The sequence below is a fragment of the Zootoca vivipara genome, chromosome 4, assembly GCF_963506605.1.
Source record: "Zootoca vivipara chromosome 4, rZooViv1.1, whole genome shotgun sequence".
NCBI lineage: Eukaryota > Metazoa > Chordata > Lepidosauria > Squamata > Lacertidae > Zootoca > Zootoca vivipara.
Genome location: NC_083279.1, coordinates 95,222,628 through 95,240,042, shown reverse-complemented (window position 1 = coordinate 95,240,042; position 17,415 = coordinate 95,222,628). Strand labels below are relative to the sequence as shown.

Sequence of the window (17,415 nt, the reverse complement as noted above, 5' to 3'; positions counted from 1 at the left end):
GCCAATTCACTTCCCAGTCTAGGAGGTCTCTGCCACTCTGGCCTCCAAGCTGAGTGGTGTCCAGTGGCTATGCAGTCCATCAGATTCATTTTCCAACCAAAAGTGTTGAAGTGTTGCCCGTCCTCAGGTAGGATGCAAAACATTCTCTCTTCTCAGCTGCCAGGAATAATCAGATGACAAATAGATGGTATTACAGTGAACTAACATGTACACTGGAAGGACAGATCGTGAAGCTGAGGCTCCAATACTTTGGCCACCTCATGAGAAGAGAAGAATCTTTGGAAAAGACCCTGATGTTGGGAAAGATTGAGGGCACTAGGAGAAGGGGACGACAGAGGACGAGATGGTTGGACAGTGTTCTGGAAGTTACGAACATGAGTTTGACCAAACTGCGGGAGGCAGTGGAAGACAGGAGTGCCTGGCGTGCTATGGTCCATGGGGTCACGAAGAGTCGGACACGACTCAATGACTAAACAACAACAAACATGTACTGTATTGGCCCGAATATAAGCAGCACCTGCAAATAAGCTACACCTTTAAAATTAAGGGGGGAGGGAGACAATACCCAAATATAAGCTGCTCTCTTAAAATTCCGCAGGCATTCACACCTGTAAATGGCAAATGTGGAAGAAAATCCTACAGCAGGCATCCCCAAACTTCGGCCCTCCAGATGTTTTGGACTACAATTCCCATCATCCCTGACCACTGGTCCTCTTAGGTAGGGATCATGGGAGTTGTAGGCCAAAACATCTGGAGGGCCGCAGTTTGGGGATGCCTGTCCTACAGCAATACAGTAAAAGGCAATTTTTGCAAGGTCGTGAATTTAAGCTACACTAACTTTTCATGGTCGGAATTTGGAAAAAGTGTGGCTTATATTTGGGCCAATACGGTAATATGTGGGATAAATACATCTGAGTAACTTAAGAATCTCCTTCTTCTATTTTCAGACTTCATAAAACCTTTCCTAGTGTGAGAGGTGGATGTACATCGTGGTGATTCTTCTTTTCTAGTGTTTCTCATTCTGGGACTTAACTTTTTCTTCTGTGAGGATCTCTGTCCATATCTTCTAGTCTCACATTGCTTCATCTCCAGTGTGCGGAGGCAAACTTTAGCTTGACTGTTCCTGCCTGCTGTATCTGTGACCCATATAACACCTATTTCACGAGACACCTCTCTGGTTTGCTTCGTATGTTAGTTTTTTTTTAGAACCAATTTCTATTTCCATGTTTGGAAAGACAAGTGTGCGGCGCCATGATCTAGGAACAGATGCATGTGTTGGTTTAGGTGAGTGAACACTCGTGTGTCCGACTTCCTTTCCTACCCATTGATTTGATGCATCATGAAAGCACCAGGCCACACAGCTCCATAGCAGAAGGGGACTTGCTGATGGAATTTATTCTGAGTACAAGCAGCTTCAAGTTACTTGAGTCAGCTCTGGAAAATGTTATGGAAACCTAAGTCTTCTACTTAATATTTTTATTATGTATTAAAATAATAATACACTTTAACTCTGCTATGGTAATGGAAGTATTCTTTCAGTAGTTCTGAAATCTCGGGGGGGGGGGGGCATGTGTAAAACAATACGCCTCCAGCAGAAGTTGCTCAAGGGCACATATAATATATCAAACCAAAAATAACGTGACTGAGGCCTACTTAACCCTAGTTTGTAAAATTCTTCCATAATCTAAGCAATCACTCACAGTATCAATACTACTAATCAGGAATTATAGCAATTTTCAAGTGAGTCCAAATTTCGTACTTAAGTAGTTTTAACCCTTGTGACCTTTCAGGGATTAGGTATTTCAACTATATCCGGTCTCTTGTAGACTTGAAATGAGCCCAGGCTTTTCCCAAGCTGCATGGGTAATTAGGTCAATTGGCCGAGGCCCCAGAATTCGACCACTCTAATTGGTATAATTCGAGTGTGTGTGAGTGAGTATTCCTGAACTGTTGGCTTCTCGTTTAGAGTTGAGGGCTGGCTCCCTTTTGCTGCAGGGGTCTTAACTAGTGCTGCACCTTAAGAATACTATGACATCTTATGAAGAACAGTTTTAAAATATAAGTGGAAGGCACTATTTTTAGAGGAAGTCAAGAGGATTGCTTTGCTTTGCCTTTGCCATTCAAGCTGGCCACCTAGTTGCAGACTGCATGCCTGGACAGCATGCTGATATGTAATTAATGACCCACAACTAAGTTGACTTGTTATAGATAGATGTGGTTTGAGCATGTTTTTGGCTGTGGCACAACTGTTACGGGGTTAGAGCGCCAGAAGATGAGGTTCCACATCCAGTTTTCAAGCTAGAATTGCTTAAAGCTGTGGCTCTAAAGCACTCTGTAGTCTGGGGTGAGAATGAACAATCATCCCTCGCCGGCGGCCATGTTAGCTGGAGCTGATAGGAGTCTAGAGAACTTCAGGTTCCCCACATTCAAGTCACTGAAGAGTAGCTTTTGAGGCTGGATTTGTCCCACCTATTTTGTGAGCTTGCTTTGTGGCCTTGGGGTAAGTCACATGTTTCAGCTCTAGATTTCTATCTGTATAACGGAGACCAGCGCGAGACAAGCAAGACACAGGCTGCAAAGCATTTTACAAAGGCAAAATTACTAAATAATGACTTGGTAGTGTTTGGTGCAGTGAAGTTCACGTGTATGGGTCCATCACTTGCAGAATGGCAACCAAGGTCTTTGTGTACTTTAAAGCAGGCTATATATATATAATTGCTTCCAGTTCATCCAGCTCCAAAGCTGCTTTGGGTAAAGTTTTCCCTTCCCAGCTTTTTAAAACTACTGTACTATATATTTTGCAGCTGGGGGAAAAATTGCTATGCAGGTCTGATATGGAACACTTTGATCATTTGGGGAAGCTCTTTAAGTTCTTTAAGTGTTAGGTAAGGAGAGGAATAAATTTTAAACCCCAAGTGGGAAGTTCAAATCAGAGTTGGAAGGTACCCTGAGAGTCATCTAGTCCAACCCCCGCCATTCAGGAATCCTGCCCAAAGCCTTCCCTTAGTGGGCTCAAACCACCAGTCTTCTAGTTAACAGCAAGATGCATGGACCCATTTGAGGATGAGAAAGAGAAAAGGCAGGAGGACTCACCAGGCAGAACAGGAGGAGCCAGCCTCAAACAATCTCTCTGCCTTTCTTTCTTTCTTCCTCCATCCCTCTCTCTCTGTTAGCCAGTTGGGTGTCAAAAGCAAACTACAGTCATACCTCGTGTTGCGTCCGCTTCATGTTGCGTCTTTTTGCGTTACGTCCCACAGCAACCCGGAAGTACCAGAACGGGTTACTTTTGGGTTTCGCCGCTTGCGCAGAAGCGCTAAATCACACTTTGTGCATGCACAGAAGCGCCAAATCGCGCCGAGCGCCTGTGCAGACACAGCACTTCAAGTTGCGGGCATTTCACATTACAGGCAGGCCTCTGGAACGGATCCTGTCCGTGACACGAGGTACCACTGTATTTGTTTTCCTAAAGCACAGTAGATGTTGCAGATATAACTCATGGGGCTACAGCCGGGAGACGGGCAAGGGAACTTGCTACTAACATGTACCTTTTTCCACTTGCGGAGGGATGAATTGCTAGCCATGAGACTCCCCAGTCTTTGCACTTTACTGAATCCCAAATACCTGAGGTTGAGGAGGCACCCTAGAAAAGCTCAGTTTAACCATTTTCACCTGGCAGCTCTTACCGTGAATTGGAATGTAATCCCTTCTTTGAGTGCACAGGGCTCCAACTGCTGAAGCTTTCTTTTCAAGATGTGACTGGAAACATTACATTTTCAGCCATTCCACCCCTAGGTTAGTGTGTGTGTGTGTGTGTGTGTGTGTGTGTGTGTGTGTGTGAGAGAGAGAGAGAGAGAGAGAGAGAGAGAGAGAGAGAGAGAGAGAGAGAGATTTGCAGCTCCTTACTGGGGTTTCTTCAATTCAGTTTGAAATGCAAGCAAAAAGTCTGATTAGAGGAAAATCGGGATCTAAACCACATGTTTTTCATGTCAGATTAGAAACAGGTGGGCACAGTTAAAAATCAATCATTTCCTTAAGCTTGAAAAAATAGTTTGGATTAAAGGCAGGTGGCTATACACGGACATATGAAAAACCAGTCGCCAACTTATTGGTACATATGAGATTGATCTCTCTGAACACAAAGAAGTTCATAAATCACAGAACTTGGCAATAAAGATGTTTAGGTTTGAGAACCTGGAAAAGCAAACCTTTGTATCTGAAAGGTTTGGTTTTTTTTTTTAAAATAGCACCTAGATCCTTTTTAGCTTCACTTTAACAGTTAACATCTGACTGACCTAAGAGGCCTGTGGAGACTCATTACAGCCTTTTCAAATATTGAAGCTGTCCCGTGATGCTGAACAGGTCGAGATTAGCCCAATAACATCATGTGGCTATGAAATGAAATGAGGGTGTGATTTGGGAAGTGCTTGTCTAAGGTCAGCAAAAAAAAAAAAAGTGGGATAGGAGAGGTGAGCTTAGTTAACAGGAGATGGATTGTACCAAAGGTATCCTTTTGTAGTCATTCTTGGCTTTAAAAGTGTGGCGGCTTAAAAAAGAAAGATTGCAGGATGTTCTTAGTTAATTTCTGCTGCTATGCTAAACTGTTAAGAAATCCTTCTGCATTTTGGTGAATACTGAGCTATAAGAAATACTGAGCTTATAGTAATGAATTGCTACGCCGCCAGACAATGCTATTATCCACAAAGTAATAATCCACGAGGCGGAGGAGAAAAATTGAGCCAGCCCTAGTCCCGTTGACTTCACTGAATATTTCTCAGGTGAAGTCAGCTTTTTAGATCTTCTGTTTTTAATATTTGGAGCTTGAGAAAGCTCCTGGACAAAACGCATCACTTTTTAAGGGGAAGCAAGTTGTTAGGAAATTGGCTCACTGCTTCTGCTTCGCATGTGGAGGCTTCAGCTGAGATACTGTATACTGCTGAAGTTTTGACACTTGATAACAGTTCAAGAATTTGGTATTGGGTTGTACCATAATCATGGGAAGGGATAAGAGATAGGAGGGTGGGATGCTTGCCCACCTTAGTGGTGTTTTTTTTTTTTTGTATAAATTAAACAAGAGAAGGAATCAGGTGTGTGTGTGTGTAGCATTGGAACATTATCTTTCTTTGTGTTGTTATACAACTCCCACCAATGTTAGAAACTCCGATATAAAACTTGGGTGCCAAATGGCTCTTTAAACCAGGGTTACAGTTGCCAGAACGGAATGCCTAGTTGCCATTTGGGGACCAGATGGCTCGAAAGGCCTGTTTTTCAATACGACTACAGCCATACCTCGGGTTACGAACACCTCGGGTTACGAACAACTCGGGTTACGAACTGCGACCCGGAACGGATCATGTTCGTAACCCGAGGTACCACTGTACTTGGTTCCTGAAATTCATTCCGATTGTGCAGATAATTAAAGCCGATATTCTTAAATTCACTAATTTTTTCCTCACATGTTCGATGAAGTGTGGAGGATCGCTAAAATAGAGAAACAAAAAGGATATATCTATATCATCTATATCTATATCTATATCTATATATCTATATCTATATCTATCTATCTATCTATCTATCTATTACCTTAACAATATGAAGCTATCTTAAAATGAAGTAGGAGGAAACGGCTGAGCCCTCTGTACCGTTCGACCATTACGTGTTCTTGTTTAAAAAGCTTTTTGTTTCTAATTGTAGCAAATATCACTCTTCCCCCAGCAACATAATGAAATACTATCACGTAACAAATTGCACAATGTTTTTTAAAGGGCATATTTATTGTCCAGGCTGAATGAATTTTGTGCTATTAATTGTAATTGTATCCTTTTATAATCCAAATCCTGCTACACTTGGATAAAGTAACTCAGTAGATACAGAAACAAATTCCATGTGATTTATACAACAACAGCGGGCAGTGGAATCTCGCTGCACGTATGTTCATTTTAAAGTGTGTTTTATTTTCCTGCACTGCAGACAGCTTGGATTTATAGAACTATTAAGTAAGGCGAGCTTAGATATATGGTGGTTAGAGTGATTTTATACTTCTCAACTTGAAGTGACCCATTAAGAATTTGAAGTATTGTAAAACTGAGACCTTGACGTTTTGGTGTACTGTAATGACGTCTGTTAAACCTTTGACTTTAATGGCTCTTGTTAGAAATAATATAGTTTTTTGTCTTGGTTGCTGTAAAGAAATTGTTTAATAACACACAACTTCTGTCATGCATTACGATCTCATTTCAGAACTGAATTTCTGTTTTAAATTGTAATCCAGCTCTGCCCTGAAGACTCTTAGTACCGGTAGATCCTGTTGATCAATAGTTTTCTGACATTTGTAGATATTATTTTTTAAGTTAAGCAAAATTAAAAGCCACTGCACTGAGGACAAAAGTAAGCTTTAGCAATCATGGAATAAGAGGGGAAGTTCTCTAATGGATCAGTAACTGGTTTAACCCGGAAGCAGAGAATAGGAATAAATGGGCAGTTCTCCCATTAAGGAATGTAGAAATCGGAATTCCACGAGGATTGGTTTTAGGACCTGTGCCTTTTAGCTTGTGTATAAATTATATGGAGCATTCAGAATATGCTGTGCTAAATGTTGAGAAACAATCTCTAATCCTACCACTCCCGAACGGAAAAACAATAGATACCGTGTTTCTCACATTTTAAGACGTGCCTATAAAATAAGGCATGGCACGATTTTCATGGGTTGAAAAAATATAAGACGTACCCCGAAAATAAGCCGTAGTGCTACCGTATGTGAGCTCTACTTGGTGAAGAGGACAAAAGTGGCATTTGCGGTGGAGAAGAGAGGAAGGCACGAAGAAGAAAAGAGGAGCGATTAAAGACGCTGCCTCATGAATGACCTCCGTGTGCATCTCTTTCTCTCCCCCTGTGCGCGTCTCTTTCTCTCCCCCTGTGCGCGTCTCTTTCTCTCCCCCTGTGCGCGTCTCTTTCTCTCCCCCTGTGCGCGTCTCTTTCTCTCCCCCTGTGCGCGTCTCTTTCTCTCCCCCTGTGCGCGTCTCTTTCTCTCCCCCTGTGCGCGTCTCTTTCTCTCCCCCTGTGCGCGTCTCTTTCTCTCCCCCTGTGCGCGTCTCTTTCTCTCCCCCTGTGCGCGTCTCTTTCTCTCCCCCTGTGCGCGTCTCTTTCTCTCCCCCTGTGCGCGTCTCTTTCTCTCCCCCTGTGCGCGTCTCTTTCTCTCCCCCTGTGCGCGTCTCTTTCTCTCCCCCTGTGCGCGTCTCTTTCTCTCCCCCTGTGCGCGTCTCTTTCTCTCCCCCTGTGCGCGTCTCTTTCTCTCCCCCTGTGCGCGTCTCTTTCTCTCCCCCTGTGCGCGTCTCTTTCTCTCCCCCTGTGCGCGTCTCTTTCTCTCCCCCTGTGCGCGTCTCTTTCTCTCCCCCTGTGCGCGTCTCTTTCTCTCCCCCTGTGCGCGTCTCTTTCTCTCCCCCTGTGCGCGTCCCTTTTTCTCCCCCTGTGCCTCTCTCTCTCTCTCTCTCTCTCTCTCTCTCTCTCTCTCTCTCTCTCTCACACACACACACACACACACACACACACACACACACAGCCCACCTCTTGCTTCCCCCCATCTTTTCCCCCTTCCATTCTACCGGTATGTGCCCAGCCATGAGTTGCCTGTTGATTTCCTCTTGATGGCCGAGACAGAGAGCGAGGCAGGCAAACTGCAGCTACGGTAGGAAAGTGGCGAGCTCTCGCAGACACGCGGGTGATTTTTTTAAAACTGACACCCCCTCCCGTCTCGTTTTGCCGAGAGACCCAGACAACTTGCATTCCTAGGCTTCAAAGGTTATGCATATGAAAGAGGAGATTAAGGAGATAGATAAAGACAACTTCCTATTATCACCTTGCCTTTGTCCTGAAAGGTAGAAACCTTATTGTAGCCATGAGATCTGGGCATCAAAGGAAAGTACTTAACAGCTATTTGATAAAGCCAATTGTGATTTCAGGCAGCATCTGGCTAATCAGTCCTGAGAGAGAGAAACGTGATTTCTAAATAGAGAAATAAACACAGCCAGTTGTACAGCATCTGTAAAATCCATATAAAAAATCATTTCCCTGTTATGATCCAGCCCCCGAATAAGACACCCCCCAAAAATAAGCCATAGACTTGTTTTCTTGAGTAAAATTAAATATAAGACATGTCTTAAAATGTGAGAAACACGGTATTATTGGAACTAAAACGAAGAAAACAGTACAGATTATTTCAAAACTGGAAGCCTTTTATTATTAGTATAAGGCACACTCTTTTAAAGGATGCATCTCATTTATTTTTTTACAAATGGTAAACTGTGTTTGTTTCACTTGCAATTTTTGCATTTAATTTTGGTAAATAAAAACTCAAACATTAGTGTGAGGTGGAGCTGGTCTCCTCTGCTTCCCTTTTCTTCCCAGCACCTTCCCAACACAAGTTCCTCTCACCCTCAAACCCCCCCCCCCAAATCCATGCAGTGCAATTCTATGCATGGCTACTGAAAAGTGAATCCCATTTAGTTCAATGGGGTTCAATGGGGTTTGCTGTTGTGCAAATAGGTATAGGATTGCATCTTAATAACTTTATGCAATGGTCTGTTCATTTATTTACATCTCTTTCCCACCTTACTTCTGTTATTCATAACACTGACTCTGCGTGTGTCTTGTTTTAATGGCCTTTAGTTCAGAGCTGGGCCTAATTGGTTAAATTTTATCATTTCTGGATTATTATTATATTTTTAAAAAAAGTTTGAATGCACATGTACTGGAGGAGGATAAACCTTTACGGAAGACAGTAGAAACGGCCGACATAAGTCCCTATGGTTGCGTAGGCGTGTGCTCATGTTTTCCCCCCTCTTCCCGTTTTAGATTTCCGTTGTATCCAAAGGGAGGAGAGAAACTGCAGTTTGACTATGGCGTCTACCTTCTCAACAAAAACATTGCACAGGTATGTTATCTCAGAAAAGTACCCTTCCATAGCAGAACTACATGCATCCATCACTGGGGGAGACAGTAATGTAGTTACTGCTTTATCTATATTGCACACATGTGGGAGATCATCCTAGTTCACAAGATCAGTGAGTTCCCTGCATGCCTTGCAGAGAGTGAGTACACAGTTGGACAGCTTAACACACCCAACAATATAGGCCACCCCCATTTCCATCAGAAGACAAGAGTATGACACCCTCCTTAGACTGCCGTTGATGCCATAGGTAAGTTTTCCAGGAGCAGCCATATTAAGCTGGGCATAGGGAGTCAGTAGATGGCCAGGCTGGCTGTGTGAGTGGCTCTTAAGGTCAGGCAGGAAGCACTTCATCCTGGATTTCCGTGATCAGTATCTTTCCCACAGACTCCTCTTGGGGGGGGTGGGGGGGGCGAGAGGACCGGGGCATACAAAGCAAAATCTTTGGGCAATCAAAACACGTCCCCAGGGGGAGAATGGAATCTCTGTGAAATTGCAAAATAAGAACAATGAAAGCCGTATCTAATTCCTAGGAGAACGCAAGGTAGAATTATAAGCAGGTCAATACAATTTTCTGGTATATCGGTGTGCTCCATTTCAACTTGCTGGTAATGGTTTCCATCTGTTTCATCTATTTATTTATTTTTTAAAAAGCCCAAGAATAAGTTCTCCCTTTCTTTCTTTCTTTCTTTCTTTCTTTTTAAAAAAGAAGCCAACAGAGCCCTGTTAGTATTTGGAACTGACGAGTTGCAAATATTCAGGTTTTCAGCCCGATGTGAAGAGGGATTGATTGCTAATCCACTCTGGGAATTGTAGCTGTGCGAGCGAAACAGGGGTCTCCTAACAGCTCTCAGCATACTTAAAAAACTACACCTCCCAGAATTCTTTGGGGAAGTCATGACTGTTTAGAGTGGTATCACAGTGCTTTAAATGGCATGCTGTGAATGTGGCCTAGTGGGAGGTGAGTATTAACTAGCAGTCATAACTGGCTTGGTCTATGTATTTTGAGCCTGCTTGCTAATTTAATTTGATTGCACACGCCCTAAAATAGAATTGATTTTGCTTCCGATTACTGCTTAGACTCGTGGGGCTTGGCTTCGCCTAACACTTCTTGTCCTTTAGAGTCAGCAGAACCAATTTTCCTACACAGAAAGCAAGGGTGACAATTGCACATAATAATTTTATTATTTGTACCCCACCCACCTGGCTGGGTTTCCCCAGCCACTCTGGGCGGCTTCCAACAAAACAAACAAACAAACAAACAAAAACATTAAAATGTCACACATTAAAAACTTCCCTGAACAGGGCTGCCTTCAGATGTCTTCAAAATGTCAGGTAGTTATTTATCTCCTTGACATCTGATGGGAGGGCGTTCCACAGGATGGGCGCCACTGCTGAGAAGGCCCTCTGCCTGGTTCCCTGTAGCTTTGCTTCTCGCAGTGAGGGAACCGCCAGAAGGCCCTTGGCGCTGGACCTCAGTGTCCAGGCAGAACGATTGGGGTGGGGAGGAGACACTCCTTCAAGTATACTGGGCCGAGGCCGTTTAGGGCTTTAAAGGTCAACACCAACACTTTGAATTGTGCTTGGAAACGTAAGAAACTGTTTTACTACTTAACAAATAAAACAAGCAGATATTGCATCATTCAGTTCCAGCTGGTCAGAAGGCAGAAAATTCAAATATTTTAATTTTCTCATTTTAAAACAAGTGATTGGAAAATTACAGATGTGTAAGTATTTTGTCTGGCTTCTAACTATGGGAAAATGCTGTTGGCCGGCTGTTTTTCTTAGCTTCACCTGGGTGACCTTGATTTGGGGACACCTGGGAAACTTTCAGCCTTTATTTACAGCTCAGTACTATATTAAGGGACTATATTAAATACTGTATTAAGGGACGCAGGTGGCACTGTGGTCTAAACCACTGAGCCTCTTGGGCTTGCCGATCAGAAGGACGGCGGTTTGAATCCCCACGATGGGGTGAGCTCCCGTTGCTCGGTCCCAGCTCCTGCCAACCTAGCAGTTGGAAAGCATGCTAAAAAGTGCAAGTAGATAAATAGGTACCGGCTCCGGTGGGAAGGTAAATGGCATATCCGTGCGCTGCTCTGGTTTCACCAGAAGTGGCTTAGTCATGCTGGCCACATGACCCAGAAAAACTGTCTGCGAACAAATGCCGGCTCCCTCGGCCAGTAAAGCGAGATGAGCGCCGCAACCCCAGAGTCGTCTGCGACTGGACTTACTGTCAGGGGACCTTTACCTTTACCTTTTTACTATATTAGAACTCTGAATGTCTTCAGACATGCGTTAGGCTCTGCTGCTGGGAAGAAGTGGGGGCCTTTGCTTGTGGATAGTGTGTTTATTGGTTTAGAGCACTATTACCCTGAAAAAGGCTCTCAAAGTAGTTTACATACAAAATAAAAAAATTCCTTCAGTAGCACCTTAAAGACCAACTAAGTTTATATTTTGGTATGAGCTTTCGTGTGCATGCACACTTCTTTAGATATCTGAAGAAGTGTGCATGCACAGATATCTGAAGAAGTGTGCATGCACACGAAAGCTCATACCAAAATATAAATTTAGTTGGTCTTTAAGGTGCTACTGAAGGAATTTTTTTATTTTGCTTCGACTCAGACCAACACGGCTACCTACCTGTAACTAGTTTACATACAGTCAGTGAAAACAAGACAATCTCTGCCTGCAGGATTACCATCTAAAACACGTGATGGGGAAGAAGCGGGCGGGGTGGGTGGTTGACCATACATAGACAGTAGCTTTTATAATGACCAAATGAGGTGGAAACAGATAAGAGACAGATGGAGCGGGTCTTTCAGGCTGTGTTGGTTAGAGGTGGAATTAATTTTAAAAGTAAAGGATCATATACTGGATTCCAGAAAGACAAGACATTCCTCAACACATAGCCTATTGCTTCTAATCGTTGGTGCTTTAGTTGAGATTCCTGCATTGCAGGGGTTGGACTAGATGAGCCTCAAGGTCCCCTCTAGCTCTACAATTCTATGATCCTGCGACCAGAAATTTCCTGGGTGCCTAATAGATGTGATGCAATTCAAGAACGCATCTACGCTTAGCCTGATGACATCTAAGACTAAAACAAAATACCTGCCTGTTGGTTATTGATTATCCAAAGCACCCGTTTGCTCTATTTTTCAATCAGTGATATAAAGTCACTCGAGAGTTAACTACTGTAGTTGAACTCAGTGGAGCTAATTCTATTGATTTTAGTGGGTCTGCTATGTATAACTGTGCATATTGCCTCTTGTTCATTGAGCAATCTGTTGGAGAAAGTATGCTAAATAAATGCAAGCAGTGCATTGCATATTGTTCATAGAAATCTAGAAATGCCCATGCAGTGCCCCACCAGTCCATAGAAGTTATCGGCATATAACTGTGAGCTGTATGAAGTAAAGAACCTCAGACCGGCTGCGGTATTTTGAAGCATGGGAGCGTGTCACTTTTCTACCCTTAACACTCTCTTGGTGTGGATTTCTGGGCCGGGAAGCTAATAATGCATGGAGGTGAGACTAGGATTTTTCATAGTACATTGCTTTGCTATAATGTGTTAAAATAAAAAGGGGCACAAATTTTAAGCAATCAGGGAATAATAGCAGCTTCAGCTGCACCACACCAATCTTATGCTTTGGTGTTGTCAGGTTTAAAACTTTAGTTTCAGTTTCCCTTGACTACAGTAGACACTTTATCAAAGCCATATGTGGGGATGGGCAGGTAAACGAGCACATTCACGCTTTTCGTGCCGGATAAACTTGTGAGAAGCAGGCTCACAGGAGTCCTTGTGTATTCCTAGCTCTTCAACCTGAGAATCCGGTCCTATTTTAATGAATACGAAGTTCTCCCCCACAACACACACACACACACACAAGAGAGAGAGAGAGAGAGTTGTAGTCTGCCCTACCTTTCCACGCACTGTTGTTGTTGTTCAGTCGTGTCCGACTCTTCGTGACCCCATGGACCAGAGCACGCCAGGCACTCCTGTCTTGCACTGCCTCCCGCAGTTTGGTCAAACTCATGTTCGTAGCTTCGAGAACACTGTCCAACCATCTCGTCCTCTGTTGTCCCCTTCTCCTAGTGCCCTCAATCTTTCCCAACATCAGGGTCTTCTCCAAGGGTTCTTCTCTTCTCCTGAGGTGGCCAAAGTATTGGAGCCTCAGCTTCACGATCTGTCCTTCCAGTGAGCACTCAGGGCTGATTTCCTTTAGAATGGAGAGGTTTGATCTTCTTGCAGTCCATGGGACTCTCAAGAGTCTCCTCCAGCACCATAATTCAAAAGCATCAATTCTTTGGCGATCAGCCTTCTTTATGGTCCAGCTCTCACTTCCATACATCACTACTGGGAAAACCATAGCTTTAACTATACGGACCTTTGTAGGCAAGGTGATGTCTCTGCTTTTTGTTAGGAAAATGTTTGCCTTTCCTTTCTTTATTGTAGTTAAAATCAATGCAGTTTGCAAATGCTAAATAAACCCTTTATGCCAATAAAAGTGTTGTGATTGTGAGTAGAAAGTCTATTTACAGCACAATCCTATACATACATGCTAAATAAACCCACAAAGCATAATAAAACGGTTTCAGGAAATGATCGGGTAAAAGGTGCTTCAGAGATCTCATCAAAATGTACTATAACCTATGCATATGACGGATGTCAAGGAATGGAAATCCAGAGTAGCCGTTTCTTTTTAACCCTCTCTGGTGGTCCTGATACGTACAAGGCAGAGCCACTCTCTTATCAGCATCAGGGAACCTGCAGCCTGGCCTCCCCATCTTGTCTGTGCCACTGTTCTGGCCACACAAAGCCCACATGTCCTACACATGGCATTCGTGACATCAGGGGCCGGGCAGAAAAAGATACAGCTGGGCTGAAAGAGGGTTTGCAGGCACTGCCAATCAACTGAAAGCATAGGGCTGTGCTTTTGCGAATGGATCTCATGGCATCACTGCGATATCAGGTGATAGCCCCATCCATCTTGGCTGACAGAGATGGTATAAATAGGGATGCATCCTGCCAGGTAAATCTAGGTGGACTGTTGGACTGTTTTACATGTTGTTGTTGTCGTTTAGTCGTGTCCGACTCTTCGTGACCCCATGGACCAGAGCATGCCAGGCACTCCTGTCTTGCACTGCCTCCCGCAGTTTGGTCAAACTCATGTTCGTAGCTTCGAGAACACTGTCCAACCATCTCGTCCTCTGTCGTCCCCTTCTCCTAGTTTTATATAGGGCTTGATAAGAGTCTAATACAAGGGTCGGCAACCTTTTTCAGCGATCCACTGTCCCTCAGACCATGTGGTGGGCCGGACTATATTTTTTGGAGGGGAAATGAACTATTCCTATGCCCCACAAATAACCCAAAGATGCATTTTAAATAAAAGCACACATTCTACTCATATAAAAACATGCTGATTCCCGGACCGTCCGCGCGCTGGATTTAGAAGGCGACTGGGCTGCATCCCACCCCTGGGCCTTAGGTTGCCTACCCCTGGTCTAATACCATCTTGTATCAATCAATCGTCTCATCTAGTGACCCTCTTGAAATCAAGATTTTCTTTAGAGAAATACTATTTTTGTTTTTACAGTAGGTCAGTGATGGCCAAACCTGGCCTTCCAGCTGTTTTGGGACTACAATTCCCATCATCCCTGACCACTGGTCCTGTTAGCTAGGGATGATGGGAGTTGTAGTCCCAAAACAGCTGGAGGGCCAAGTTTGGCCATCACTGCAGTAGGTAATGTGTTTGGAATCGTCCCGAGCATCAATGTTCTCTGATACGCAGACTGCAATCTTAGCGATTAAGGCGCAAGTGCTTTTTGGAAGGTGATGGGCAGAGCAAGATAGCATTGGATAATCATGTGGTGAAAGCTGGAAGGAACCATATCTATTCACTTGCCTACTGTGGCAGCTGAGGAGCAACACACCAAACTGTGGTTTGGCACTCCTTTGCAACCTACCACACTCTGGTTCGAATTTTAGTGGAAAATCTGAAATTTCAGACGACAACATTTTTAGATTTGTTTTTGTCCTCTTAACCCCCTCTGTTCTTTATGGGAACAAGAGTTGTATTAAGTTTCCTCATCGGGCTAGTGAACTTCTAACCCTTGAGAGAGAGAAAACAATCTCTTGATAGATATGATTGTTAGATTAATGCGTAAGCTCCCTCCAAGTGAGGTCATACAAACCAAATACGCCCATGTCTTGAAATCTGATAAACATCACTTCACGGTACTGAAGAGATTAAATAAATACAAAGGCATAAACTTTGGGATGTTTCAGGTTTATAGTGCAAGACTGTGGCCTGATCGTAAAAAGAATTAGACACTGATATTGTGGTTTGTTGGGTTTGGGTTTGAAGCCCTTAATGATGGCACTGCCCTCTAAATTGGCCTCTTTCAAAAACTCACTTTGGGTAAAATAGTGGTTGAAAATGAGACGGCTTTTAATGGGTCTCCTTTACCTCTTCTTAAGAGCGGAACTCACTCTAGCACTCGAGTACATTTCCGAGCACAATTCAAAGTGCTGGTGCTGACCTTTAAAGCCCTAAACGGCCTCGGTCCAGTATACCTGAAGGAGGAGCGTCTCCACCTCCATCGTTCTGCCCAGACACTGAGGTCCAGTGCCAAGGGCGGTTCCCTCCATGCAAGAAGTGAGGTTACAGGGAACCAGGCAGAGGGCCTTCTCGGTAGTGGCACCCGCCCTGTGGAACGCCCTCCCACCAGATGTCAACTACCTGATATTTAGAAGACATCTGAAGGCAGCCCTGTTTAGGGAAGTTTTAAATGTGTGACATTTTAATGTATTTTTAATCTTTGTTGGGAACCGCCCAGAGTGGCTGGGAAGACCCAGCCAGATGGGCGGGGTACAAATATATTATTATTATTATTATTATTATTATTATTATTATTATTATTATTATTATTATTATCAAGCATTAAGTTCACTCATATAAACGGTTCCTTTGTCTTCATTGTAATACCAAATAAAATCAAAGTGTGGCATACCTCCATGGAGAAAGGGGTTAGTTTATGAACAAACAATGCGCTCTGATCCAGCATTGCGTACTCCTGTCAACAGCTTATCTCTGGTCTCTGGCAGTGGCCTTTCACAATTCGGCCAGTGTCCCCGCTTTCAGGCTTGATGCTCCTCATTTCCCCCCATCTAAACTATTTTATTCTGTTGCTTCATGGTAGGAAACCATCCCTCTAAGCCCCTGTTCACTGTGAGAGAGGAATGAGTCTGTGGGCCATTTGCCCCACCCTGTCCACAGATAGAAAGCAACATATGAGTTGGAGCTGAACCCAGATCCTGGATTGGAGAAGGATCCCCCACCTCCCCAGACACCCCCCCCCCAAAAAACCCTCTGAGCTGCAAAGATAGCAGGTGATAGTGGCCTGCAGCTCATCCAGGTCTGCCTTGACCACGAGCCCAACATTGCCAGACTTATTTATTTAATGCATTTATGCTATAGTAACAGGTTACAAAAAGTTTGAATAACCACAAAACAAAGCAGAACAAAATATAAAAAATACCCAAATATAAACGTGCTCTGTTTAAAATGGTGTGGACTCTGCACTTGGATGAAACTATAAATGGCAAGTTGAAGGTTGTATCCTGCTAGCATTTGTTAGATGTGGAATTTTCTCTTGTTGTGTAGCTGCTACACCTGTCAAGTTTAATGAAACAGCTTTATATCTGAAGAGCCTTTAGGAGTTGCCCTCTTTTAAACTCACATTTTTTAGCCTGCTTGTTTAATGGTTGGCTATTCTGAGGGATGCGGGTGGCACTCTGGGTTAAACCACAGAGCCTAGGGCTTGCCGATCAGAAGGTCAGCGTTTCGAATCCCCGCGACGGGGTGAGCTCCCGTTGTTCAGTCCCAGCTCCTGCCCACCTAGCATTTCGAAAGCACGTCAGAGTGCAAGTAGATAAATAGGTAGCGCTCTGGTGGGAAGGTAAACGGCGTTTCCGTGTGCTGCTCTGGTTCGCCAGAATTGGCCTAGTCATGCTGGCCACATGACCTGGAAGCTGTACGTCGGCTCCCTCAGCCAATGGAGCGAGATGAGCGCTGCAACCCCAGAGTCGTCCACAGCTGGACCTAATGGTCAGAGGTCCCTTTACCTTTATTCTGAGAACAGGATGCAGTTCTAGAGGGATCCTGCAAGCCTCCTCCTAGGTTCTTAAGGATGTATGGCAACTATGTGTGATAATCTGCATTATTCTATGGTGGATCCAGAGGCCCATTGTGGGCTTCATTTTCATGAAAGGGGCTAATGTGAGCTAGGTGGTACCCTTCCTTTTCCAGGACTTTTATTATAACTTACAGCATTGACATCCTCCCAAAACTCTGAAGCCTGCACAATTGCTTCAGCTTACTTCAATATCCCAACAATGGATTTTATTTTATTTTATTGCATTTTCTGGTGGCCCAAGAAAACCTTAGCCCTCCTAGGCTCCTATCCTGCCT

General features: G+C 43.9%; 1 protein-coding gene across 1 annotated transcript in view; it reads left to right on the top strand.

The window, feature by feature from the left end:
- Positions 1-17,415, top strand: part of UVRAG (UV radiation resistance associated) — an 87,546-nt gene that overhangs the window by 59,260 nt on the left and 10,871 nt on the right. The window contains exon 13 of the mRNA XM_060273928.1: positions 8,848-8,926. Within this exon, the coding sequence (XP_060129911.1) occupies positions 8,848-8,926 (79 nt within the window). The remainder of the gene's footprint in view (positions 1-8,847; positions 8,927-17,415) is intronic.